The 27,001-nt window shown below is 47.4% G+C and overlaps 1 protein-coding gene across 1 annotated transcript; it reads right to left on the bottom strand.

The window, feature by feature from the left end:
- Positions 1-8,539: 8,539 nt before the first annotated feature.
- Positions 8,540-17,018, bottom strand: LOC310779538 (uncharacterized protein; the record flags this gene model as incomplete). Its single annotated transcript, XM_083640062.1, has 8 exons — positions 8,540-8,619; positions 9,796-9,873; positions 14,094-14,240; positions 14,935-15,012; positions 15,135-15,371; positions 15,870-16,130; positions 16,330-16,371; positions 16,964-17,018. 8 exons carry the CDS (start codon positions 17,016-17,018, stop codon positions 8,540-8,542), a joined length of 978 nt encoding a protein of 325 aa, XP_083496188.1.
- Positions 17,019-27,001: the final 9,983 nt, after the last annotated feature.

Raw genomic sequence — 27,001 nt, 5'->3', positions numbered from 1 at the left:
AATATACAGTATATGGAGACAGGGGATGGAGGGAGGGGGGAGCTCAGAGCGCTTTGGTCGGGCTTTTCTGACCGGATTGGATCGCTCCGTGGAATGGAACATGAAAGGGACATTGTGATTTGTTTACTGCACTTCTCCAATGAGCACGGTGTGAGTAATTCTACGCTTAAAAGGCGTGGTTATAATGCTTAAGGCCGCATGTAGCGCCGACACGAGAATAGGCACTGCGCCGGTCCACACCCACTAATATAGGCTGCACCTGGCGCTAACCGTTAATTAGAGGCCAGTGGGACGATAGGGGCCCATCAGTCTATGCTTTCATTGTGTGGTTCCATTTTGGTGGACCTTTGTGATGCAGCAGCCTCATGGTGTCTGTGGAGAAGGAGGAGATCCCTCTGCGCTCCATCATAGCTAATATTCTTGAGTTGTGTTCCTGGATCAGGCCCGTAGCTACCATTGAGGACACCAAGGTCATGACCTCGGTATTTTCCACACACACACAATTTTTTTTTTTTTTTTTTTTTTTTTAGAAAAATAGCCCCGGCCCCCAGATCTATTCATCTGTCATTGATGTTTTAATGTGACAGTTGATCAGAAATGCAACAATTTGCTTCCTCTCTGTGTGCTATAGAAGGAAGAAAGATAAGTCACAACATTCAGATTTTGCATTGAGGCTAGATTGGGGCTAGACTTTGGGGACAGTTCTATTGAAGTGAATGGGTAAGTAACTCCCCTGTAAGTGATGTTTGTGTAGATGGGCCATTGTATTTAATTGAGCAGTATTCTGCCATGTGACCTGTATGCAGAATATAAATTATATTATATCGGGAGGCATTTATTTTTTGTATCATTTTAAAGCAACAGCACAGTAAAGAGGATATTAATCTAACATGATGTCTGTAGTTCTTTATAGATCTAGCCTCTTAATTTTGCTCTCAAAGTGCACCAGATTGAAGCATTTTACTTTAAAATGGACAAAAAAATGTATCCGGGGGGGGCACAGCACCCCCTGGGCCCCCCACGCCGCGCTAAAACGACCTCGGTATTTCTCAAAGCCTGGCTACGGGCCTGTCCTGGATGTAGCCTGATCCTAAACCACAGAGTCTGGCCAGCTGGAGAATCCCCCCCCTCGCCTGTCTGCAGAATATATATAGGAAGACAATAATGTTTTCATCATTGTAAAGCCACAGAACAGTAAAGAGGATATGAATGTAATGTGTGTAGTTCTTCATAGATCTAACCTCTTCATTTGGATCTCAAAGTGCACCAGATTGATCCATTTTACTTTAAAATGTACAGGTGGGTACGCCCCCGGACCCCCCTAGAGGGTCCGAGGTCAGCCACATTCTCATTGGGGGCTGAGCACCCCTAAAGGTCTGATCCCAAAATCGCCCCTGCCATCCAGCAACACCTGTCACCTGAGTGAAAGTTCTGGTAACGCTTTAGAATACAGCCCGCAAATAAGCATGTAACTAGAGAGTAACAAGATCTGTACTTATAGGCTAATTACAGGGTACCACACTGTACTTAAAGTGTAACTATGGGGTACAAGGAGTGAATTTAGCCTGTAACTAGAGGGTAACAAGATCTGTACTTATAGGCTAATTACGGGGTACCACACTGTAGTTATAGTATAACTACGGGCTACAAGGAGTGAATTTAGACTGTAACTAGAGGGTAACAAGATCTGTACTTATAGGCTAATTACGGGGTACCACACTGTAGTTATAGTATAACTACGGGGTACAAGGAGTGAATTTAGACTGTAACTAGAGGGTAACAAGATCTGTACTTATAGGCTAATTACGGGGTACCACACCTGTACTTACAGGGTAACTATGGGGTCGCGGGCTGTATTCTGAAGCTGTGTCAATTCGCCCACACTTACATAGTAACTACAGTGTAACTACAGGGGTGCGGGCTGTATTCTAAAGCAGGGGACCAATTCTGTACTTATAGGCTAATTACAGGGTAACACACTGTACTTATAGTGTAACTACGGGGTAACAACACTGTACTTATAGTATAACTACGGGGTAACAAGACCTTGTTACCCTGTGTCAATAATTATATGAACCAATTTGGTGTCCTTATTACACTTAGCCTAACTCAAATGGCTACGCCCTGCTTCTTTTTTTTAATAGAATAGAATAGAATAGAATAGAATAGAATAGAATACTGCTTTATTAATCCCATCCCCAAACTGGGGAGGGGCTACTGTAGGCCCCTTCTCAAAATTCTGGGCTAACTACCGCCCAAGTTGCCCACCTATTATTTCTACCAGCTTACCCTAATATAGCAGGCTAAAACTGGCCCTGCTCCACAGTTGAGTATGTTTGGTCCTGGTCCATGGTGGCTGGATTGAGGCTCTGGTACGTGGAGTCTGCCTCCACAGTCGAGTATGTTTGGTCCTGGTCCATAGTGGCTGGATTGAGGCTCTGGTAGGTGGAGTCTGCCTCCACAGTCGAGTAGGTTTGGTACTGGTCCATGGTGGCTGGATTGAGGCTCTGGTAGGTGGAGTCTGGCTGGGATCTGGAAGCTGGAGGATCGTTCTCATAGGTGACACTCTGTAAAAATTAATAAGTTCAGCAAGGTGACACAGCAGGACAGCACACCAGCGGTAGCCATGGGAAGAGTCCCCCATCTTGCATGTATCCTACATCTATCCTGTATTAACTCATGTGTTGGCCTTGCCAACTAAGACAAGTAGAACCACTTCTCAGGCTCTTTTGTCATATACTCCATCAGCAACCTCTTCACCACCGACCTCACCATCTCTGACCACCTAGCTATCACCCTGGACATCAACATCCCCCCTCCCCCCACCAAACAGCAACGCACTATATCCTTCCGGAACCTCAAATCCATCAGCCATTCCTCCTTTTCTACCACTCTAACTAATGTAATCTCCAACACCATCCCCACCCCAAACGTCTCCCCCACTGACCTGGTCAACTTCTATAATAACACACTCTCCTCCTGTCTTGATGCCATCGCCCCTGTCAGAACCAAGCCCGTCTCCTTCACCCACTCCGCCCCCTGGTACACCAAAGAACTCTGTCACCTCAAAGCCAAAGGCCGCCAACTTGAACGCCTATCCAAAAAGACCGGACTCACTACTCAACTGGAAGCCTACAAACTTCACCAACAACAATATAAAGAAACTCTCAACCATGCACGATCCTCCCACTATTCCTCTATCATCCGTACCGGCTCAAATAACCCCAAAACACTTTTCTCCACCATAAACAAACTGCTCAAACCCATGGACACCACCAGCAACTCCTTCCTGTCATTTTTCAAGAAAAAAATTGACGACATCCACTCACTTCTAGCTGCCTCCGCCCCCTGCGCCCCCCTCCGGATTCCACCCCACCGACCCCCCCCCCCCCCTCCAAACCACCCACTGTCTTCATTCAACCCCATCTCCGAATCCGATCTATCCTCCCTTGTCTCCAACATGAAACCCACAACCTGTGCCCTTGACCCCATCCCCTCCTCCCTCGTTAAGGACTGTCTCCCCTCACTTTCCCCACTCATCACCACCATCATCATCTCCTCCCTGTCCACAGGCTTCGTTCCCCCCTCACTCAAGCTTGCTTCCATCACCCCCCTTCTGAAAAAACCTGGCCTCGACCCCAGCATCCCAAATAACTTCCGCCCTATCTCCAACCTCCCCTTTCTATCAAAAATCCTCGAACGAGTCACCGCATCACAGATCAAATCCCACCTTGCCACCAACAACCTGTATGAAATATTCCAGTCCGGCTTCCGCACACAGCACAGCACCGAAACCGCCCTCCTCAAAATCGCCAACGACATTCTCCTCTCCGCAGACTCCGGCTCCCTCACCATCCTCATCCTCCTTGACCTCACCGCTGCCTTCGACACCATCAATCACTCCATCCTCCTCTCCCGCCTCCAGCACTCCATTGGCATCACCGGCACCGTCCTCTCCTGGCTCACCTCATACCTCTCTGACCGTCACCAATTCATCTCCACCAACAACTGCAAATCCTCCACTGCCCCAGTCACTCACGGTGTCCCCCAAGGTTCAGTACTCGGTCCCCTACTCTTCATCCTCTACATCCTCCCCCTCGGTCAGATCCTCCGCCATCATGGCCTCCGTTTCCACTGCTATGCCGATGATACTCAACTCTACCTGTCCTCCAAAACCATCACCCCAGCCACCCACTCCACCCTCTCTGCCTGCCTCAGTGACATAAAAACCTGGATGCAAAATAACTTTCTCAAACTAAACTGCAATAAATCCGAAATACTTATCATTGGCCCCAAGTCCCTCACCCGCTCTGCTCAGAACTTCTCTCTCACCATCGACGGCTCCATCATCACCCCCTCCGCCCATGTCCGCAACCTCGGTCTCATCCTCAATCCCACCCTCTCCCTCCTCCCCCATGCAAATCATATCACCAAAACTGCTTTCTTTCACCTCCGGAACATTGCCCGCCTCCGCCCCTCCCTATCCCTCCCCGCTGCTGAAACTCTCATCCATGCCCTCATCACATCCAGACTCGATTACTGCAATAGCATCCTCTACGGTTCCCCCCACAAAATCATCAACAAACTCCAATACGTCCAGAACTCCGCTGCCCGCCTCCTCACCTACACCCGCCGCCGAGACCACATCACTCCCGTCCTCCATAACCTCCACTGGCTCCCAGTCAAATACCGGATCAACTACAAAATTCTACTCATCACCTACAAAGCCCTCAACAACCTGGCCCCCCCCTACCTCTCTGATATCCTCCCCCGCCACGTCCCTACCCGCAGCCTCAGGTCCGGAGACACCAACTGCTTGACGATCCCCAGGACCAAGCTCCGGACCTGGGGTGACAGGGCCTTCTCAGTTGCCGCACCCACCCTCTGGAACACTCTCCCCAGCCACATCCGTCAATCTCAGTCCATAACATCCTTCAAACAGGCCCTCAAGACCCACCTCTTCAACCTCGCCTTCTCCTCCTAACCTCACTCCACTCTACCTACTGTCCCCACCTTTCATGAATGTTTCCAAATTAAAGTATTTATTTCTGTGTTTTCTGTAAAGCGACTTTGAGTATTTAGAAAAGCGCTATATAAGATAAATGTATTATTATTATTATTATTATTATACTCGTATCAAACATATCGCTTTGCCACATGCTCACGTCCTTAAGGCTTATTTTACCTATTCTCCCATTAAGAAACAACAAGAGGTGCACAAAAGGCAGCCGCTCCAGAAAAGCGCTGCAGCTGGCGTTTTTTTTCCTCAGAGCGGAGCGCTTTCAAAAGCTGAGAAATGTTACAATTTTCTAAAAAGTGTCACGTGACGTGAACCACTTTTTAGACATTCCACAGCGTCCATAGCAACAACAGGTATGGAGAAAGTGGGGTGGAGAAATACCATTGTAATCATTGAACTAAGGAGCAGGTGACGTTCACAAAAGGCACTCCAGTGCTTTTTCCCCACCTAAAAAATGCTGACGAACGCAATGTGGACCGTAAATACTGTAAATCTGTTAATTATTATCTTTATAAAAATTAGTTGTTCCATTTCAGTCTGCCAACTCGCATAAATCAATTATTGAGAATGAATGCAAATATAGAGAGCTTCGTATGGCGTCTAGGCTCTGATATTGCAGCAGCATACCTAGCTAGCAGAGCTTACAAACGGAGCGGAACGCGGAGCGAGCGAGGAGTGCAAGCGGCAGGGTTTGTCTGGGGTGGTGAGCGGCAGAGTGAGCGAACGTGAGCCAAAGTTGACTGCAAACATGCATTTGACGTGTGCTTTGCTTTCTTAATTTAGCTCATGTACCATCCGCTACCATGACGGGGGCGGGATTTATGACATATACTGCAGCCAGCCACCAGTGGGGGGCGGGATTTATGACCTATGCAGCCAGCCACCAGTGGGCAATCGAGATGTTTTGGCTTCACTTTTTTGGAGCTGACATGGCGTCCATATATTTATACAGTCAATAGTGGAAACTAACTATGAGAATAAACAGAGATACAAAGAGTTAAAGAAATTCACCTGCAGGCTTATGGTGTCTGAGTTTCCCCTGGTGTTCGAACCTGTGGAACAGACAGTACAAAGCTTATTCAAGCCTTCACACACCGTAAGCAAGGCTGCCACATTATCATCGACATTATCATCATTGTTTCCTGTCATGCCTAAACTGGTACATTTACATTAGAACATTGTCATCGTTATTGTCATCTGTTTCTTGTGCTTTTCGGGTCTGTACTGTATATTGCAGATGCCCATAAATAATCTTTATATGTTATTTGAATTACAAGTATTTGTCTACATATTGCGGTTGCCCATAAATAAATCTGTACATGTTATCTTAGCAGCTGGTCATAATGGTGGGGTAGATCTGTTTATTGTTTAGGAGTCTGGTGGCTTGGGGGATGAAGCTATTTCGTAGTCTGCTTGTCCGGGTTTTGGGGGTTCTGTATCTCCTACCAGATGGTAGCAGGGAGAACATGTTGTTGAGTGGGTGGGTTGGGTCCTTGATTATTTTCCTGGTTCTCTTGAGGCAGTGCTGAGTGTAGACCAAAGGTGCGGTTTCCGCTCCTTCTGGCTACGAGAGACCATCGTTGTCCGACAGGCTCAGCGCCTGGGAGCTTTGCCAGACCTCCACCCACGATCGATGGGGTCCCCGATTCGGGGTCCATGGACTCCACAAGGAGGTTACTTCGCTGCTGGGTCCCCAGGGCAGAGGTGCGCTCGGGTTTCTATCACAGGTACTTTGTCGTGCCCAATAAGGACGGTTCCATGCGTCCAATTCTGGACCTTCGGCGTCTCAACAAGACGCTGAGGAAGTTCCCTTTCCGAATGCTCTCTTTCCCCCGCCTTTTCAATGCGTTGAGGCCGGGGGATTTCTTTACTTCCGTGGATCTGAAAGATGCGTTCTTCCATGTCCCCGTGGTTCAGAGGCACAGGAAATACCTGAGGTTCTCATTCCTGGGAAAGGCTTATGAGTTCTGTGTCCTGCCGTTCGGCATGTCTTTGAGCCCACAAACCTTCACGGTGTGCGTGGAGACAGCCCTGGCTCCCCTCCGCGCAAGTGGGATTCGCGTGTTCCTCTATCTCGACGACACTCTCATAGTGGCGGACTCGAGGGTCCGTGCCACGGAACATACCAAGGTGGTGAGTGGTGACAGATCACCTGCAGACCTTAGGGTTTTTGGTGAACTGGCAGAAGAGTTGCGTCCCAGCGCAGGTAGCGACCTTCCTGGGGCTCGAGCTGGACTCTCGGGCCATGCTGGCCCGCCTTTCGCCAGAGCGACAGGCTCGCACAGTGCGGACAGCAAAGATGCTAAGTCTGTGTCCCTCCGTGTCAGTGCATCAGTGCACAGTCATGCTGGGGCTGATGGCCTCAGCAGTGCATGTGCGCCCACTGGGGAGGCTACACATGCGCCCATTCCAGATTTGGTTTCTCAGGCATCACCTGGACCCGGCCAGGGACCGTCCTTTCATTGTCAGCGGTTCATGTGCCAGGCCGGCTGAATTTCGGGGCCGACCTGCTGTCTCGGGGCAATCCAAGTCAGACGGAGTGGTGCCTCCACCCTCAGGTGGTGGAACAGATTTGGGCCAGGTTCGGCGGCGCCCACGTCGATCTCTTCGCATCGCGGCGCGCGATGCACTGCCCACTGTGGTTCTCGATTCAAGAGGACAGCCCCCCGCTGGATCACGACGCTGGCGCACGCGTGGCCCCAGGACGGGCTCTATGCGTTTCCCCCGATCCCCCTGATCCGACAGGTGTTGGACAGGGTGAGAGTGCAGCGCCTACGGCTTATTTTAGTGGCCCCCTTTTGGACAAGCAGATATGGTTTGCGGACCTGACCTCCTTGGCGCAAGGTCTGTCCTTGGCGTTGCCAGTGCAGGCGGATCTTCTATCCCAGGCGGAAGGGGAGGTACTCCACCCCTCCCCCAGCAGGTGGAAGCTAGCAGCCTGGCTCCTGAACAGGCTTGCCCGATAATGTGGTGTGCACTATTCAGAGTGCTAGGGCTGCTTCGACCCGCTCTCATTACACGTACAAGTGGCGGGTCTTTTGGCGTTGGTGCACGGACAAAGGCGTGGATCCAGTGAACTGTGGTGTGCGGCCAGTTCTCTGTTTCCGTCAGAGCCTGCTTGACGCGGGCCAGTCCCCGCAGTCGCTTAAGGTGTACGTAGCCGCGATTTCTGCTTGCCACATGGGAATTGAGGGGAGCCCCGTGGGGGCGCTCCCTCTGGTCTCACGCTTCATGAAGGGAGCGCGTAGGTTGCGCAAAATCGGACTTGGTTACGGTGCTGGACGGGCTCGCGGGTCATCCGTTTGAGCCCTTGGACTCCATCGATTTGAAGTTTCTGTCTTTGAAGACCGCGCTGCTGCTGCCCTTGTCGTCAGGAAAGAGGGTTGGTGACCTGATCGCCCTCTCGGTGCAGCAGTCCTGTATGGTTTTCGCAGATGATGGGCACAGGGTTACGTTGCTAACCCGGCCTATCAACCTAAGAATATTAATGCCAGCTTTAGGTCTACGGTCATAGAATTGTCAGCATTCTGTCCTCCGCCTTTGAGTTCGGACGAGGAGCGACGTCTGCACATGCTGTGTCCCGTAAGGGCGCTCTCGGCCTACGTGGCCAGGACGCGGTTATTACGCACTTCAAACCAGTTGTTGGTCTGTTTCGGGCAGAGGGCCCAGGGCGGACCCCTTTCCAAGGATCGCTTATCACACTGGATAATGGAGGCGATTGCTTTGGCATACTCTGCCGTGGGTAAGGTACCCCCGGAGGGTATCAAGGCGCATTCTACGCGGGGCGTTGCGACGTCTTCCGCGTTGTTGCGCGGTGTATCGGTGGAGGACATGTACGCTGCGGCCTCATGGTCCTCTCATCACACGTTTGTTAGATACTACAGTCTTGACGTGTCCGGTTCGCGTTTTGCGTATGCGGTACTGTCAATGGCAAGAAGATAGTGTCGTTGCCTCTCCAAATGCCACACGGTTGGGCATGGGTGATTCGCCATGCGGCCGTGGTTCACCGATGCCTCTCGGTTCGCTCTGAGGAGTGCTCCAGGCAGCAAGGGCGGTTGAATTTGGCACTAGAGTGAGAGCTTGAGTTCGAAACGAAGTAAAACGTTCGGGTTGTGCTACAACCCGGGTTTTACGAGTGAGAACGAGAGCTCTCACTACCCAGCCTTGCTGCGTCGATGCATCGTTGCGCAGGCGGGCTGGAAGAAGGAGTGGGCCTCCTGGGGTCTGGGCGGACGTGACGTAGTCACGGGGAGAGGAATGTGGGTGGCCGCCTCAGTCCCAGGAGTACCACGCCACCTGTTGGTGGGTGGTTTGGTTTAATATAAAGATCATTTTTGGCCACTGGATAATTTCCAGTGGCTGCGTGCGCAGCGAAGATGGCACTAGAGTGAGAGCTTGAGTTCGAAACAAAGTAAAACTCTGAGTTTTGCTAAAGCAGCTTTGGAAAAGATGTGTTCTGAAGGGGTTGATGATGCAGGGATGCAAAACAGCACTCCTGTGAACCTAATTTAGCTGGTCACATGCTGGCTGGCACCTGGCACCCATCAGAATGGAACTCGTATAGTTTCACTTTGAGTGAGGAAAACAAACACAAAAACATTTTGACTGCTGATTTGGACATTGATTACCATGGCAACGATTGAGGCTTTGAAGCTTTGAATTTTGGGGGTCAGCCCTATTACACACACACACACACACACACACACACACACACACACACACACACACACACACACACACACACACACACACACACACAGAGTTCCACAGCCTACCTCTCCTATTGGCTGCCCGTCTGATGGGGACATTAGCATAGGTTACATCCACTGGAGGAAGTGAAGCACTGCTTTCTGCTGATAGGAGAGGAGGAAAAAGAGGAATTCAGTTTTCAATCCACATGAATGGTAACCCTTCATTTACAGGTTCCTAACAATGTATCAACTATTTCTAATTAGACGTTAAGGGGGGGGACTATTACACATTAACGTCACTAATAATTATACATATATACTGTAATTAGATACAGTAGTACCGGACCTGTACAGTGAAGCATGTCTATTTTAATTCAATAGTAATTGCTATGTCACTCCCTCCAGGAAATTGTGATTTTGCGATCACAATAATTAATGCAAATTCAACCAAATCTCCGCAATATTTGTGGGGGCTTGCAATTTTTCAAGATCCCCACAATTTCTCTGCAAAAACGACAAAACAGTGCACAATATGATGTTGCAAGTTGGTTCCTCAACTTGCAAGTTGAGGAATCAGTTTAACTGGTCCCTCAACTTGCAAGTTTTGCCAGTTCCTGCAATTTTCCCGCAAAAGATCAGATACAACTTCACAAAATCCATTGCAATTTTTGAGAAAAGTTGCCATTAAGTAGTACTTAGGAACAATTTTTCTCCTCAACTTCCAATTTTTGTCAGTTCCCGCAATTTTCCTGCAAAAAAAAATTGCACAAAAATAAAATATTGCAAATTGCATAGCAATAAAATAAAAAAAAAGCCGCTGCAAAATCAGCATTTTGATCACAACAATCACAAAAAAAAATCTGCTAAATCCTGGAGGGACTGCTATGTATTGACATGGTACCAGACCTTTAAATTGAAATGGACAATAAATCATACAATGTGACCATGTTGATGTTTTTTGTTTTTTTTGCATTTACATTGTGCATTTCAATGGCACAGCAGCTTACATTCCATACAGACCATAATGACATTGGGGACAGACTGAATGCAGGGCAGGCACATGACTGCAAACTACTATAGGCAAGCGGTAGCTCACTGACAAGTAGAACACACAGCCAGCACTCTGGAACAGTTAGCCATTTTAGCTCCCAGGCAGGTGCTAATGTTCATAGCATGCATACTCTTTCACTCACCGGGATAGACTAAAGCTATAGAGAGCCAAAGTGAACGTCACTTCCTGCCATTCTCTGTGTACCAGCGTCTGAAAATATATGAATGGTGGTGAACGGAGACAGACGTTACTTTTTTTGATCCTGTTTTTATTGTGCCACGGGGTCCACATATCATGTTTGTCAATGTAACTTTGCAAGTTAAGAAAGTCGCAGTTTGTGGTAAAACTGTGGTAGCCTGGGTAAACCCAACCTCCACGTGACCTCTATCTATGTGCTATCAGTCTTGTGACTGATAGCACATAGAGGTCACGTGGAGGCTGGGTTTACCCAGGCTAAAACTGTGGCACTATATAAATTACTAGAAATCCTAGCCTCTGCAGCTTGCCCGCAGCCACAGCTCGGCTGCTGCGTTGCCTCGCCTGCTGTATTGGCATGCACAATTGCTCAACTTTGCATCACTGATGACGTGACATCACAATTTCTCGAGTGACCATTGATGACATCATCGAGTGGTCGAGTGATATCATTACTGACCAAAATCATCACAAATCTCACAATTTGGGACCAAAAACGCAAACAGACAGAACCCACTTACCCACTTACTATATATGATAAATGATATTTATCATTTATATATGATAAACTACGCACAACTGTCGATTGACAAAACTAAACCTTACGTTTCAGTTCAGTTCAGACAAACTGCGACTTTCTTGACATGCATAACTTTTAAAATGCCAAAATTTACATGTGTACCCTGTGGCACAGTTCAAAAGGGATCAAAACAAGTAACGTATCGCTCTGTTCGCAACCTTTTTTCAGATGCTGGTACACAGAGAAAGGCAGGAAGTGACGTTCACTTTGGCTCTCTATTCATGTTATGTAGCCCCGCCCACTTGACTCATTATGTCACGACTTCCTGTTCAAAACGCTGGCTGTTTTACCTGCTCAAACTAGTCTGACTCACTTGGTCAAACCTAGTTTGACTCAAATATGAGTCAGACCTTTATGACTCACAGGAAGTGTAAACACAATCGGAACTTGTCTGTTTACACTTCCTGTTAGTCTCTCAAGCCAGACTGTCTCTTCTACATAAGGTGAATAGACAATGGCGGAACCTAGAAGTGGAAGCAAGCAAGCTCAAAGTCAAAATTGTGATCAACAGTGGAAAAAGGAGCTTCTTGGTTTCTTAAAAGAAAGAGAAAGAAACCAAGAAGCTCCTTTTTCGAATAGACAATGGCTCAATATTTTGTTTCTTGCCCGGGTCTGGTCATGAAATGTAAGTGCTCTCATGTTTATGTACCACTTTAAATACCAATAAAGACAATAAACATCGTCACATATTTTGGCATCCTTGTTAACTCATTGAGTGCCAGCCACTTTTGGAGAACGGACGCTCCCAGTGCCAGAGTTTCAGAGCGTTTTCAGTGATTTCTCGAGGCCCACAGAATATTGTGTGATATTACTATGTAAACACTGAACACGCACAAAGAACGATGAGACTCTATTCTATCATCTGCAAAAAAAAGTTTATTGATCCCATTTTCCGTTCTTTAGTTATGAGCCGGAGAAGATAGCTTGATTCATCCAAAAAAAGCAATTTTTTTCTAGAAGCTGAGATAATTGGCCTTTTGTGAAATTAATCATTTCAAGCACATCACTGACTCTGAAGCTAATCTTTTCTAATGTAGTCACACCTCAAAAATAATTTCCTTCAATAAAACAGTTTAGGCCAGGGAATTTTGTTTGGCAGAATAATATTTTTAGCTACAACCAGCAGCGCTGGCCCCTGCGTGCGCTGCTGGTTGCAGCTTCTTGCTGGTTTTGATTTGCTGCTGGTGGGTATCGGATATTCTGGCTTGCGTTTGTCAATCCTGTCCTGCTGCCTGGGTCTGTCTGGGTGTTGCGTGCTGCTCTGCGTGCCCCCCCCCCCCCCCCCGCCCCGCCCCGCCTCGCCTCAACTGCACACTCCTCCTCCTGTCTGTGGTGGCTCTCTGCTGAGTTTGCTGTGCGCACAGTGAAGGGTGCGGAACAGCCAGGCTTTTTTACAGCGTTCCGCGTGTGTTTGTCACCGGCAACGATGCTTCCAGTTGAGAATAATAACAACTCCACGGTGTGGATGTGCAGATGTGCTGTCGCAACCGACACGGAGCGGCTCAATTGTGGGAGCAGATTGGCTGCTGCAGGCACAGCTGCAGTAACGTGCTTCAGCATATCGATGCATACGGATGCAATGCGATTTCCGTTTCCATAACGACTTCTTCTTTGTTTTTTCCTTGCCTTTCTGTTATGTGGAGAGCACTGTCGCCACCTAAGGGTTCTGTAAAATAGGTTAGACACATCCAATAGCTATAATATTTGTACATCAGAGGCAGAAGGCTTTGATCGACGCCCCACCGTCAAAAAACGCAATTGACGAACATGTCCGTCCTTGGCACTCTACGTTACTATTTGAAATGACGAACATGTCCGTCCTTGGCACTCAATGAGTTAACAGGCGAGATGGTTCACACCACACCACGCTGAAGCCATGCTGAAGCGATAGTTCAGGCTTCTGTTCTATTTTCCAAGCATGCAGTGTGCTGAACCCGAGCTGGCAGGCATGGAGTCAATGCAAGTTGTGGGCGGGGGGAAAGCATCGCCGAGCGAGGCACTGAGGAAAAGAGAGTGCTTCTTGTGTGACCGGTTTAGCGTGACACTCAGCTTCTGTTCAACGCATCTTCAGCTCTGCTTCTGAATAGTGCCCGGTGTGAACCAAGCTTAGTGTGGCATAATGGGATGCAGAATGTGGATGTGGTGGAGGAATAAGTAGACAGAGCTTCAGTTAGAGAAGAAAGGCAGAAGTGAGGAACTATCAGAATATAGCTTCACACCAAGACACAAATATCTTTACTTTGCCAGGCTGTCTTCATCAGGTTTGCTGCAGTCATTTACAATCTAATCTAGCCTATTTTTCCAGTCTTGACTCTGACTACCAATTATTTCAGCTTGTGCTCTTAAAGTTTAAAGAGCAGTTAACAAGATATTTAGAATAGGACTCCCCAGATGGTTGGTTACCCAGTCATTTGGTTACCAAGTCAACGCTTGTAATAGAGAATGACACAACGACTCGTTTAGTTACAACGCAGATCTATTGTATCTAAGACACAGTAACTGATCTAATTACAGTATAAATCTATTGTAACTAGATCAGTTTGACAGGTTTGATACCTGCTCGTTTCCTCCAGAGAAGCAGTCCTCCGATCAGCAGCAGGACCAGTAGACCCACAGACAGCAGCGCTCCTACAACTGGGAGGAGTGGGAAGTGAGCAGCGTCTGTGGAGGGGGAGTTGGAGGTGGGAGAAGGACGGGGAGAGGCTGGAAGAGAGAAAGAGGTGGACAGAAGAGTGGTAGGAGGAGGACGTTTTGGAGGAGAAAGCAGGAGAAAGTCATTCAGTAAAGTGATGTAGTTTATTGGTCAGTAAGTCATAGCCTGGTAAACCAACCAGTCACGTGAACTCACATTTCATTTCGTTCTGCGGGACCGTCTGGCCCCAACTCTGGGAGGGCTGTCTGCAGAAAATGCAAAGCAGACGAGCCAATCAGCGACCCGCCTCGTAGTTGACATCGTAACCGGCCAATCAGAACATGGCTAGCAAAACAATAATGGCCGCCTCCTTCGCTGTCCGCCTCGAGGAGTAATGTCAACATTCGACTAGTTTAAACAGCCATAAAGTGCAGTTATTGCAGAAATAGACTCCATATCAACAATTAAACAAGAACAGGAGTATGCAACAGCAGAGTTTCTGGGTGGAAAATAGTTTTTGCTGTTCTCCTGAGTGGATTTGGGTTTGACTGGATCCAACGCTGATTGGCTGAAGGAGTTGTCTGTCAAGACAAGTACTGTACACCTGCCCAACTTCTGCCCACTGCAAAGACTGTTGTGAAGGCTTCAGGCCAGATGGAAACGAAGAAGGAAATTAAATGTGAGTTCACGTGACCGGCTGGTTTACCAGGCTATGTAAGTCATATCTTAAACACAAGATATGGAGAGAGGACTGGTGGTACGTACTAGTAGTAGTAGTATCACCATAATCAACATCATCATCATCATCAGTAGTAGGAGGAGGAAGAACAATACCAGAACGGGCTGGAGGAGAAAGGAGCAGAAAGTGATACAGTTCATTATCTGGTCAGTAGGTCATCTCTTTAAACACAACTGTAAATAACGGCCATGTCATATCAACAGGAGGTGAATGTGAGTGTCCTGACCTCTGACAGACAGCCAGCTCTGTAGAGATACATAAGATCCAGTGTTACACCAGTAGGGACCTTCATCAGATTGTTGGACATTACTGATAGTAATCTCTTCTCTAGGATCAGATCCAATCCTGGTGTTATCCCTGACGAAATATGCAAAGGTCTTGGAGAACGAGTCTCTACAGTGCAGAGTGACATCACTTCCCTCCATCACTGGAAGTGCAGGAATCTCCAGGATCACACGCTTGCCTGAAAAGTACCAGGAGACACAAGCCCAGCCACACAGTTAGTCCAGACCAGAGCCATTATGTAGACAGAGTTAGTAGTTAGACCAGAGCTATATATAGACACAGTTAGTCCAGACCAGAGCCATATATAGACACAGTTAGTCCAGACCAGAGCCATATATAGACACAGTTAGTCCAGACCAGAGCCATTATGTAGACAGAGTTAGTAGTTAGACCAGAGCTATATATAGACACAGTTAGTCCAGACCAGAGCCATATATAGACACAGTTAGTCCAGACCAGAGCTATATATAGACACAGTTAGTCCGGACCAGAGCCATATATAGACAGAGTTAGTAGTTAGACCAGAGCTATATATAGACACAGTTAGTCCAGACCAGAGCCATATATAGACAGAGTTAGTAGTTAGACCAGAGCTATATATAGACACAGTTAGCCCAGACCAGAACCATATATAGACAGAGTTAGTAGTTAGACCAGAGCTAGTTAGCTACTTTACCAGATGCAGTGATGGTGACCTTGTTGCTTTTCTCTCCCTCCACAGTTTCACACCAGTAAACTCCGCTGTCTGATGTTAGGACAGACAGGCTGCAGGAGGATCCATCAAACCTCCCAAAGTCTCCTTGAACTCCACACTCCTGAGTTCTGTGTCCTCTCTTCTTCCTCTTCACCTTCCAACCAGCAGAGCTCCGCTCACACGTCAGAAAGACAAACTCTCCTAGAAAGAACTGCTGTCTGTTGGGACTGACATCCAGAGAGACTGGATGAGAGAGAGAGAGAGAGAGAGAGAGAGAGAGAGAGAGAGAGAGAGAGAGAGCTTGGAAATGGGGAAGAATATAAAAATACAGAGGAGAGGAATGGTTAATCGTTGGGGTTTATTTATTTATTTATTTGCAGCGTGACTGTACTGATTGACTGACTGACTATTTACGAACAGTGTTTCAGCACCATCAGCTCACCTGTAGACTCAGTTGTACCAGACAGCAGCAGCTCAGCCAGGCCTGCAATAGGGGGAGGAGTCAGATATGTGAAAGTTAGGTCAGTCTGTAACAGTTGTCATATGTTCAAAGTCATCATATTTAGAGTGAGATAGTTCAGACGTTTGAATCTCCTGAACTACTTCCTGCTACAGACTGAGCTTTTTAACAGGAAATGATGTAATCGTTGATGTGGTCATCCTTCCTGTCTACATGAAGCAGTGCTGACAGGAGCCAAACGAACTGCTACTCCAACATGACCGGCCAGCTCAGAGTTCAGACCAGCAGAGACAATAAAACAACAATAAAAGACAATCAAATTACCTGATGTTCATTATCTCAGATATAATGTGATTTGTTCCCAATGTTTTACCCGAGTGGAGATCTTATTTTAGGATCAAACTCTTAATGCCAAGTTAAGAAAAAATATCAAACAGGAATATCAAACAGGTGTTCATTTTAAGAATGGCATTTAACTGTTTCTGCAAATGAATTTGAATACATTTTCCGATGCATGCTGTAATCTCCATCGCATCATATACCAATTTCAATCATGAGAGGCCAGTGGGTAGGATTTAACTAACTGTATTTAGCAATCGGCATGCATGGCAAATACTTTGGCGTATGACTCCATTGGACGTGGCGCTCCTGTTGAGGCGAGAGGAGGGCATCGGCATAGGCTAGGATAGTGGATCCCCCCCCCCTGTAGGGGATCCTACAGGGGTCAAGACTCGTTGGTGGCGGACTGGGGAGGTGGGTGGGGCGAAACGACGGCTTCAGAGGACGGCTTCAGGGGAGAAGGACTGCCGTGAAGCCAGCTGCTGCTATAATCTCCCAGAGAGACAGGTGACGTAGAACCCTTGCTATACTATAATGAACTGACGTCATATCTGACGTCATGGCAGACGTCATATTTGAACTTGACTGACGTCACGGGCTGATCAGGTTATGCACATGTTTGCCTTCTGCTTGAAATTTGGTCTGGAAACCTTACAACACTGTATTCTTTATCAAACAAAATACTCTGCTTATCTAATTCTTTACCGCTCTGCTCCTTTCGACTCCGCCATCATCCTCTCTCTCTCTCTCTCTCTCTCTCTCTCTCTCTCTCTCTCTCTCTCTCTCACACACACACACACACACACACACACACACACACGCACACACACACACACACACACACACACACACACACACACACACACACACACACACACACACAGATAGGGCTTATTGCATTGTAGCCTATATATTATTTATCTTTTCTTCACTCAGTTTAGGCTAAAATGTTGTGCCTAATATCATGTCCTCATTCTAAGCCTGTGCTTACTGTAATTAGACGTTTCATTCATCATAGGCTATAACATACACATGTACAAATATTTGTTTCTTTAATAGGTGGGGATGTGTGAGAGTTTAATTATAGCCTATTTCAATACATGTATATCAAAATTGTCCAAGTGTTGGGTTCATCTTAATAGGCTATTGCATGCGTGCAGGGAAAGGGGTAGGCTATCAGCCGACACAACTTTCTCAAAGTAATCTATTACACGACAGAGGCCCTGCAGCTCGACAAGCTGGCCCTGCAGCTCGCATACGCAGCTTGCTCTGCTGGATAAAAGGTCATCGGTTCAATCCGTGAGGATCAATTTGGGTGGGGAAGTGAAAAGGCAGCGCTTGCCCGCCTCCCTCATTACCACCATTGAGGTGCCCTTGAGCAAGGCCCTTAACCCCAACTGCTCCAGTGGAGCTACTCAGTGGCCAGCAGATCTGACTGTGGTTGTACTGGTCAGCTTCCAGGTATGAATGTGTGTGTGTGAATGTGAACAGAGCACTCCTGAAAAAGAGAGCATTGCTCTCAGTGAGACTCCCCCTGTATAAATAAAGGTAAAAGAAAGAAAAGATAAATGATGGACATATCATGCAATGTAATTGTAATATAACGTAAGGTTACTTGACGTAACGCCGGTTCTATGAATCTCGAGTGAGGTGTCTCACCAATGGGAACGCCCTCCGCGTGACCGACTTATGGAAGCTTCAATTGCACCACGTCTGCCAACCGGCAGACCATTCACCTTACAGGTGATACGGGACGGGCCGGCCCTCTATATACGGCCGCGGAAGTCGCCCGGAACGTCATTCCATAAGGCTCTCTTCCACGTACCACAACTTTCGCAAGAAGGGCAGTGTTGTGAGACACCTCATTCGAGATTCATAGAACCGGGGTTACGTCAAGTAACCTTACGTTCTATTTCATCTCTCATTCGGTGTCTCACCTATGGGAGATATGGCCCACTCCCGGATTGCATGCTCCGAAGCCCACCTGACCATAACCTGTGACAGGTTGAATCCCCGATCCCAACCTGTGGACTTCAGCACACAGTTAGCCAGACCCCACACTCAGGACCGAATGAGCCACAGAAGGCTCTGTGACGTCCAGGCGGTAGAACCGCATGAAAGTATGTGGGGATGCCCAGCTGGCGGCAGCACATATGTCCCTCACAGCGACACCTTGAAAAAGGGCCCATGAGGTGGCCATGCCTCTGGTGGAATGGGACCGCAGGCCCTCAGGAGGTCTCAGTCCACGGCTCTCGTAAGCCAGGACGATGGCCTCCACCACCCAGTGTGATAGACGCTGGCACGTCAGTGGCCCCCCTTTACGCGGGGGCCCCCAGGACACGAAAAGCTGGTTGCTTTTCCTGTATACCCTAGACCTGTCCACATAGAAGCGTAACGCTCTGACTGGACAAAGCAGGTTAAGCTGAGCCTCCTCCCCCCCTGTGAAAGGTGGAGGATGGAAAGCCTGAAGCTCCAGCGTGGCACAGCTATACGCCGAGTCTCTAACTTTAGGCACGAAGGCCGGGTTAGGGCGTAGCACTACCTTCCCCCAGTCCGGGGTGAAGCGTAAGCAAGACTCATGCACGGACAGCGCGTGCAACTCACTTATCCGCTTCGTTGAAGTTAACGACAGCAGAAGGATAGTCTTAAGAGAGAGGAGCCCTAACCCCACACTCTCCAAAGGTTCAAAGGGCCGGCTAGAGAGTGCGTCCAATATGGTAGGCAAATCCCAAGAAGGAACCACACGCTTACGAACTGGTTGTAAGTAGCGTGCTCCCTTCATAAACTTCTTGACAAGTTTATGCTGTCCAATCGGCATTTCTCCTATGCCTAAGTGACAGGCAGAGATAGTGGCCAGATAGACTTTTATGGTGGAGAAAGCTCTGCCCCCATCCTTTAAGTCCTGCAAGAAGAACAGCAGCTCAGCACAGAGTAGGCTATCAGGGCTGAGAAGTGAAACGGCTTTCAGTAAAAACAAGTTTGGTGATTCATTCATGTGCTGATGTACGGTCGTTTGAGAGTGAAAGCTCACTCAGTACTGCACATAATAGCGTTTAATTGCGACTTTTCACGGGCTGTTCTCACCATTACCATTGTACAATAACATGCTGATCACTTCGTATAAAAGCATCTGCCCCAGTGCAAGGACCCCACGGAGCTTGCTCGAGTATAATGAGCCCTTTAGCCGTGTTGTACTTATAAACGGCATCACAGTTCTTGTAATGAACAATGTCGTCTTTTAACTGGAAATGGTCCCACACAAAACTTCGCTTCGCTCTTGTCATTTCCTCGTCTGGGCTGGGGCCTGGAGTGCTGAGCTCACTGCAGCCAGCCCAGTGAGACCACACCCATAGCCCATTGGACTGGCACATTCAGCGGTGAAAAACAGGGGTAAATGTAACTTTGAACATAATGCAAACTAATTTCACTCAATAATGGTCGGGTCAATTCTAAATGTCCATTCTTCTAGCAAATCTAGGTACATTTCAGACTTTAACGTAGTGTCCAGTCTTGTCTGAGGTGAATGCAAGTGAACTATATTTTTGCCAGACCCAGGGGGTCGGCCTACAGGAGGCTTTGTCTGTCGGTCTGTCGGTCGGTCTGTCTGTCCCTCTTTTCCTCCCCAGCCATTCAGGAACGCTTCAGATTTCAACCACCAGGGGCAACAGAGCAGGTCTGGACTAGCCTAGGTAAACCCAGCCACCACGTGACCTGCTCTCTCAGTTCCCAGTCACTATCGTCTAGCGAACGGGCCATTCAGATCGATTTCTGGGGCGATTGAAAGACTCGCGCAGACCCGCAGCCACCCCGCAGCCAATGAGTGACGGCGTGACTGCCAACATCAGTCCTGCCGTGATCGGCCAATCAGAGAGTGCGTCTTTGTCAATGACGTGTAACAGCTGCTGCGGCTAAAGCACTGGTAGCCATTAGCTTTTCGTCATTTCAAAGCATAGCTCCCGAGCTAGCTACTAGCTATGGCTATGGCTATGAACAGCAGCTTCGTTGATGAAAATCAAGTTAGAGCAGCGATCGGTTCAGTTCTAGCAAAAATAGACTCAGTCACTGCAATTAAACCAGAACAAGAGCGTGCACTAGTGGCGTTTCTCGGGGGGAAAGATGTATTCGCCGTTCTCCCGACTGGGTTTGGGAAAAGTTTGATCTATCAACTGGCTCCATTGGTGATTAAGACGATTTTTCCCACGAGAAACCCTATTGTTATTGTCGTCTCGCCGTTAAATGCGCTAATGGAGGAGCAGATACGCGAGGCTTCTAATCTGGGAATCAAGGCGTTAAAGATCGGTGGGGTGAATGATACAGACGAGGACTTAATACATGGACGCTGCGAGCTTGTGTATGCAAGTCCAGAGGTCTTGCTGAAGAAACAGTGGCGAAGTATGCTGGCATCGGTGGTCTACCGTCAGAACTTGGTCGGGATTGTTATCGACGAGGGACACGTAACCCACAAATGGTAAAGACAAACTAATTGTATTTCAAGATCTACAGATTAGCGTTATGAATGTTTTAGATTAACGTTATGAATGTTTGAGGCTCTAAATCCACATGGAGATTATATTATTGAGTGTCTTATTATTCATCAACAGGGGGAATGGTGCGAAAGGGGAGACTGCCTTCAGACCAAGCTTCGCAAAGCTGGGGGATCTTAGATCCATAGCCAAACAAGGTAATGTCTTCATAGCATTGTGATGTTGATGTAATGCATTATGGAAGATAGATGCTGGTTTAACATAATGAAAATATACGCTTCTGGGGCGGCATTGTGTTTTGCCAAGGCAGGCAAGCTAGCTAGCTAGCTAGCAACCTAGCCTTAGACTAAACTACCAGAAACTGTGGTGTTCAGCTAATGTCTTCATAGCACCTTTTATTAAATTATATATAGACAATACAATGATGATGATTATAACTGAAGATCACTTGGGCTCACTTGATAATGCAGTATTGATTTGTGTGTGTGTGTGGGGAGGAACTCCACCACGTTGTAGCCTATGTACTGTGTGTAGTGAATAGTGCTTGTATGTATCATTTTGGAAAATACATTGTAATCCCATATCTTTCCAAGCCCTAGGGGTACACGTACCCCTGGTTGGGAATCACTGCTCTAGATGATGCGCCTCGCAAGACACGCGCCAGAGATGCGCATCTCATGCCGTTGCATTATTATTATTACTTATGCTCACTTTCAATGTGTTTAAGAATATTTGTTTGAGTAACTAATTGTCTTTCTGTTGCCCAGGTACACCAGTGATGGCTCTGACAGCGTCTGCAGACATGGAAACCAGAGAACAGGTCAGCAAACTGTTACACATGGACACTGCAGAACAAGTGATTGTGAGCCCAAACAGACACAACATCAGACTAGGACTGGCCACGCCGAAAAAACAACAGAAAGAATTTGAATGCCTGGACTGGATTGTGGACGAAGTAAGAGCGAAGGCTACATCAATGATGCCGATTATCATCTACGTGCGCTCCATGGCTGCAACAGGAGCAGTGTTCTGCTACCTAAAACGTAAGCTGGGTCCAGATGCCTGGGTAAAGAGGGACCCAGATCACAAGTTGGAAAATCAGCTTATCTCAATTTTCCACTCATGTACACCCGAACATGAAAAGCAGAGACTGATTTCTTCACTGAATGGACAGGGCAGCTGCAGAGTAGTGGTTGCCACAACTGCACTCGGGATGGGACTGAACTTCCCAAATGTATCACATGTGGTCATGTATGGGGCACCTGAGGACACTGAGGCTATAGTCCAGCAGGTTGGCAGAGCTGGCAGAAATGGAACGCAAGCACACGCGATTCTGTACAACACAAGGCAGTCAAAGCACGTGGATCAGGCCGTCAAGACAGTGCTTCGGGCAGGCCTAACTAGCTGCTTCAGAACAGCCCTGTATGGTAAATATGAAGCCGATGTAAAAAGTCTAGAGCCAGGCCATCTCTGTTGTACTGCTTGTCATAAATCATGCACATGTGATGTATCAGGTGTCTGTGTAGAGCCAGTGCCCAGGTACGAAAAGCTGCAGAAGGATACGTGTGTACCTCTGCGAACCAGAGAGCTACGGGATGGTGATGCTGGCTTGCTCACCGACATGTTGTTGGAGCACATGAGAGTTGATCTTATAAAGAGGCCACGCCTTAGCATAACCCACGCTGTCATTACTGGATTTGACTTTCAACTCATTGATGCCATTTTGAAACACTCGCATGCCATTTTTGACATGGACTACATTCGCAAGCACCTTCCAGTGTTCAGCCGCAGACAAGCATTAGAGGTCCTACAAATAATCTATGATATGTTTGGGGATTTTGAAATGCCATCTGTTACCTTTCCAGAGGAGACCTTCAAACAGCCTGACATGTATTACCTTGACCATTTTGATGCTGAACCAAATCACCAGTCCAGCTCCAATGATTGATTTGTGAGGTTAATGTCAGAGAGAGAGTGGCTACAGACAGGTTGTGCTTAGATAGAAAATCTAACAGCTGGTGAATAAACTTAGTGCTGAATCTGTTAGGCGGGCCAGACCTGGCAGCCAGCAGTACCAGTCTAAGCTTAAACTCAAATGTTTTATTTATTCTGTATATTCTTGCTACTGTTATGTCAGCTAGAATTAGCTAGACATATTTTCTATTTGTAGGAGTTTTTTGTAATTGCTGTGTTCATTATATTTGTGTGTGACCGTCTGATTTATTGTCGCGGGGTGACAGTGGGACATTTAATGGTGACTTTGGGGGGGGGGGGGGGGGGGGGGGTAGTAATGTATTGGAATCTGCAATGGGACAGTGACTCTGGGGAGGGAAGATTGAACTGGGGTCCGAACCTGAATTACACTGGGGATGGGTGTGTTTTGTCTGCTATGCTTCTGTCCCCAGGTGTATCTGATCCTGCAACCAGGGCTACCTGAGCGAGGCGGAGGTGATAAGAGGCTGATTGGACCTCGCGGCTGCAGCGTTTGGAAGACGAGACGTGTAGGAACGGCGCCACCGATTGCCTTCTGGCCCACCCACCTGTACAGATCCACCGCTCTCCATCTTCGCCTGGCCTTTCTGCTCCGTGTGGCTGTCACCTGTAGCCTGATGTGGGATCCCAGACGGACACCGCGGACCATCATCCAGACTCCGGACTCCCGGCCGTCACCCAGACAACGCTCGCTATTCCCGTGAAAAGGGACGGTCTTCCTTTGGCCCACATACGCATGAGTGAGTCTGGCTCTTATACATTACGCTGTCAACTGATTGCCGCTGTTTCTGTCCTCCTGATTGCCGCTGTTTCTGTCCTCCTCAGTCTACCTGACTCTGTCGTGTACGACGGAGATGGTCGGTATGGAGATGCCCGCCAGCCTGCCTGCCAGCAGGCCCGCCAGCCCGCCAGCACCATCGACCCCGGGATCGTCCGAGTCCACGTCCGAGCCGTCCTCCTCGAACGGGCAGCGGGGAGACCCCGACGAGACAACCCCTCTTCCAGCGGAAGAGGCAGACATGTCGCTGAATGGCGGAGAAGCTGACTTATCTGCTATTGGAGGTAAGCGTGTTTGGCATCTTTTTTGTTGCGCTTATTTATTGTGTATATTATTATTGTGTATGCTAGCTGTCTCGATAACCACTGCTTAACTTCTGCCGTGGTGCCCTGCTTGTTGTAACGATGCTGACAGGCTAGCTGGCTCGCAACGTTTTCTAATGGCGTCTTTTGTTGTTGTTTTTGTGCAGCGTCGCGGTGCAGTACACCACTGTCGAAGAAGAGGAAGAAGAATACAACGCACTCTGAACGGATGATGGCGATGATGGATGACCGGATCGAGAGACTGCACCATGTTGCGGAAGAACGGTCACAGGTAACACATGATACTCTCCCCTGTCTGTACCCTACCCTGCCAATAGTACCCCCTCACCCATGTTTATGATTATATTATTAAACTGTTAGTATCTAACACAACTGATTATTAAATGAATGAACAGTTTATGATTGAAAAAGTCATCAGTTTTTTACATGAACAAGACCACTTCACAGAGTATTGTAACAGTTGCTACAGTTGCACTTATTTTAGCAAAGGGCTTATGAAATGACTTTGAATATATATTTTTAAATCATTTTGGAAATAATGCCATCCCCGACCTTTCCATGTACCCCCTACAAGCTGCTCAAATGCACATGGTGAACCCCTGGTTGGGAAACAGGGTTAGGGTTATAGGTTATAGGCTAACCCTAGGCTATAGGCTTTCTCATTATGTATTTTAACGTTATTTCGTTTCATTCATCAACAGCGTTGGTGGGCATCGGCAAAGGAGGATTGGATGCAGCAGTTGACCGACAGTGAGGCCCGAATTAGGAGAGAGGCGCTTGCCGACGAAGAGCGTTCCCGGGCTGCGGACGCCGCCGTTCTCCAGGGACTGCTCCGGGAGTTCATGCCCCAGCTCCAGCAGACGCCGGCAGGTGCATGGCAGAGTTGGCAGACCCACCGTCCAGGTTCCTGGGACCAGGAACGCCAACCACGCCACACATGGGATCGCCACGCAGGAGCAGGCGACCACAGGGATGAACAATCCCCGAGCTACCACGAGTTGGAGTAGTCCAACCAAATAGCGAATTACACTTTTTTTATAACTTTTTTAACACTTTTTTTAAACAGACATTTTGTACTTACTTTTTGTTTTTTTTTAAACAGACATTTTGTACTTTATTTTTCTTTTTTTTTTAATCTAGATGTGCTGTGATTTTATCCACAAGTAGATGGGTCTTGCCCCACCGCCAAGTGAACGGCTCCTGGCGATGGTTTTGCACTGTTGTATATTTGCACCTGTACTTTATTTTTCATTATTTTTATATTTAGACGTGTTGTGATCGTGTGACGTGTGACTGCTCTTTTATTAAAAACCAAACCAAACAAGTCACTGTATCTCCATTATTTTATTCCCTTTATGGTTAGAGGTGCCCAAATTATTTTCGGATGAAGGGCTCTTGCTTGGAACACAATGCTAGTGTACAGTTGGACGAACGAGCCAGATTTACATTGCAAACATGTCTTTTGTGTTGGGGGGGGAAGGCAGGCTGGCTCCTCGATACACAATAGCTGTGATAACAAAACAGTGTCAGGCAGACTGCAGTAGAAACTTTATTTAGAAATCGCAGCATTTAAAATCTACAGACGATATAAAAGAAATATAGAAAAGCAATAAAAACACCTGCCGTCAGTGTGAGTTGTTAGCTCATGACACCAAAACTTCTAAACATTGCGATATAATACAATCACAGACTGTAGAAGAATGACCATTTTGCTCATACTTACAAATAATTTGTGCTCCTGAGTAGTTGTCGAATAAATTTAGTAGAATCAACATGCATGAGTGAAGGGGTAGACTACTATTGGCATGGCAAAACAGCTCAAGGGGCACAGAAGACCAAAAAGTTTAGGCCTACACAATACACAGCTCGCATGAGTTATTTAAGAAATTAATTTCTGGCCCTGGGTGGCTCCTGGCGATGGTTTTGCACTGTTGGATATTTGCACCTGTACTTTATTTTTCATTATTTTTATATCTAGACGTGCTGTGATTTTTTATTATAAACCAAACAAGTCACTGTATCTCCATTATTTTATTCCCTTTAGGCTTAGAGGTGCCCAAATTATTTTCGTATGAAGGGCCAAAAGTAAGATGGATGTCAGCGGGCCAAAACTAAATGTTATGTGGAATAACATATTATTGTATAGACTATTTACATTCTAGATTTTTACATTACATGCTAGCTTTAAAAAGTAGCCCATCACAGCCTTTTAAAGACAAATATTGGCTATGATATTTAGCTTCAGAATTGTTTTAACATTGGTATGATATTCATCAGAATCTTTTAAAGACAGTAATACTGGTCGCTGTATGGTGACAGCAATGGAGCCTGGCACTGAAGATCTGACTCCATCCGGTCAAACGAGAAGGCCTTCAAGTCCTGAGGCGAACAGCGCCGGAGGATGAAGTCTGCAGACTGGCAAAGGCTCTTGCATTCAGTGTCCAGCATAACAAGCACGCCTTCCTTTATTTTCTCCATCAGTCCATCGTGTTTCCTCATCAGGTTGGCAGCAGCTGACCAGTTGCCCTTTGAAAGATTCTCCACAATACCTGCGGCTGATGTGGGGCATGGCACCCTGGTCTGTTTGGATGGGTATCGAATTAATACCTGAAAGAATAAACAGAGAGGACGTCAGTACTTACATTGCAAGTTGTGATCAAATAAACAGATGATGACAGGAGTCTATCCAGAGAGAGAAGGAGAGACAGCTGTTGAGGTTGAGGTCTGTTGACACAATC

The sequence above is a fragment of the Poromitra crassiceps genome (genome assembly GCF_964638095.1).
Source record: "Poromitra crassiceps genome assembly, chromosome: 7".
NCBI lineage: Eukaryota > Metazoa > Chordata > Actinopteri > Beryciformes > Melamphaidae > Poromitra > Poromitra crassiceps.
The sequence above is the reverse complement of the archived record's forward strand: the minus strand, read 5'-3'. Positions and strand labels throughout refer to the sequence as shown.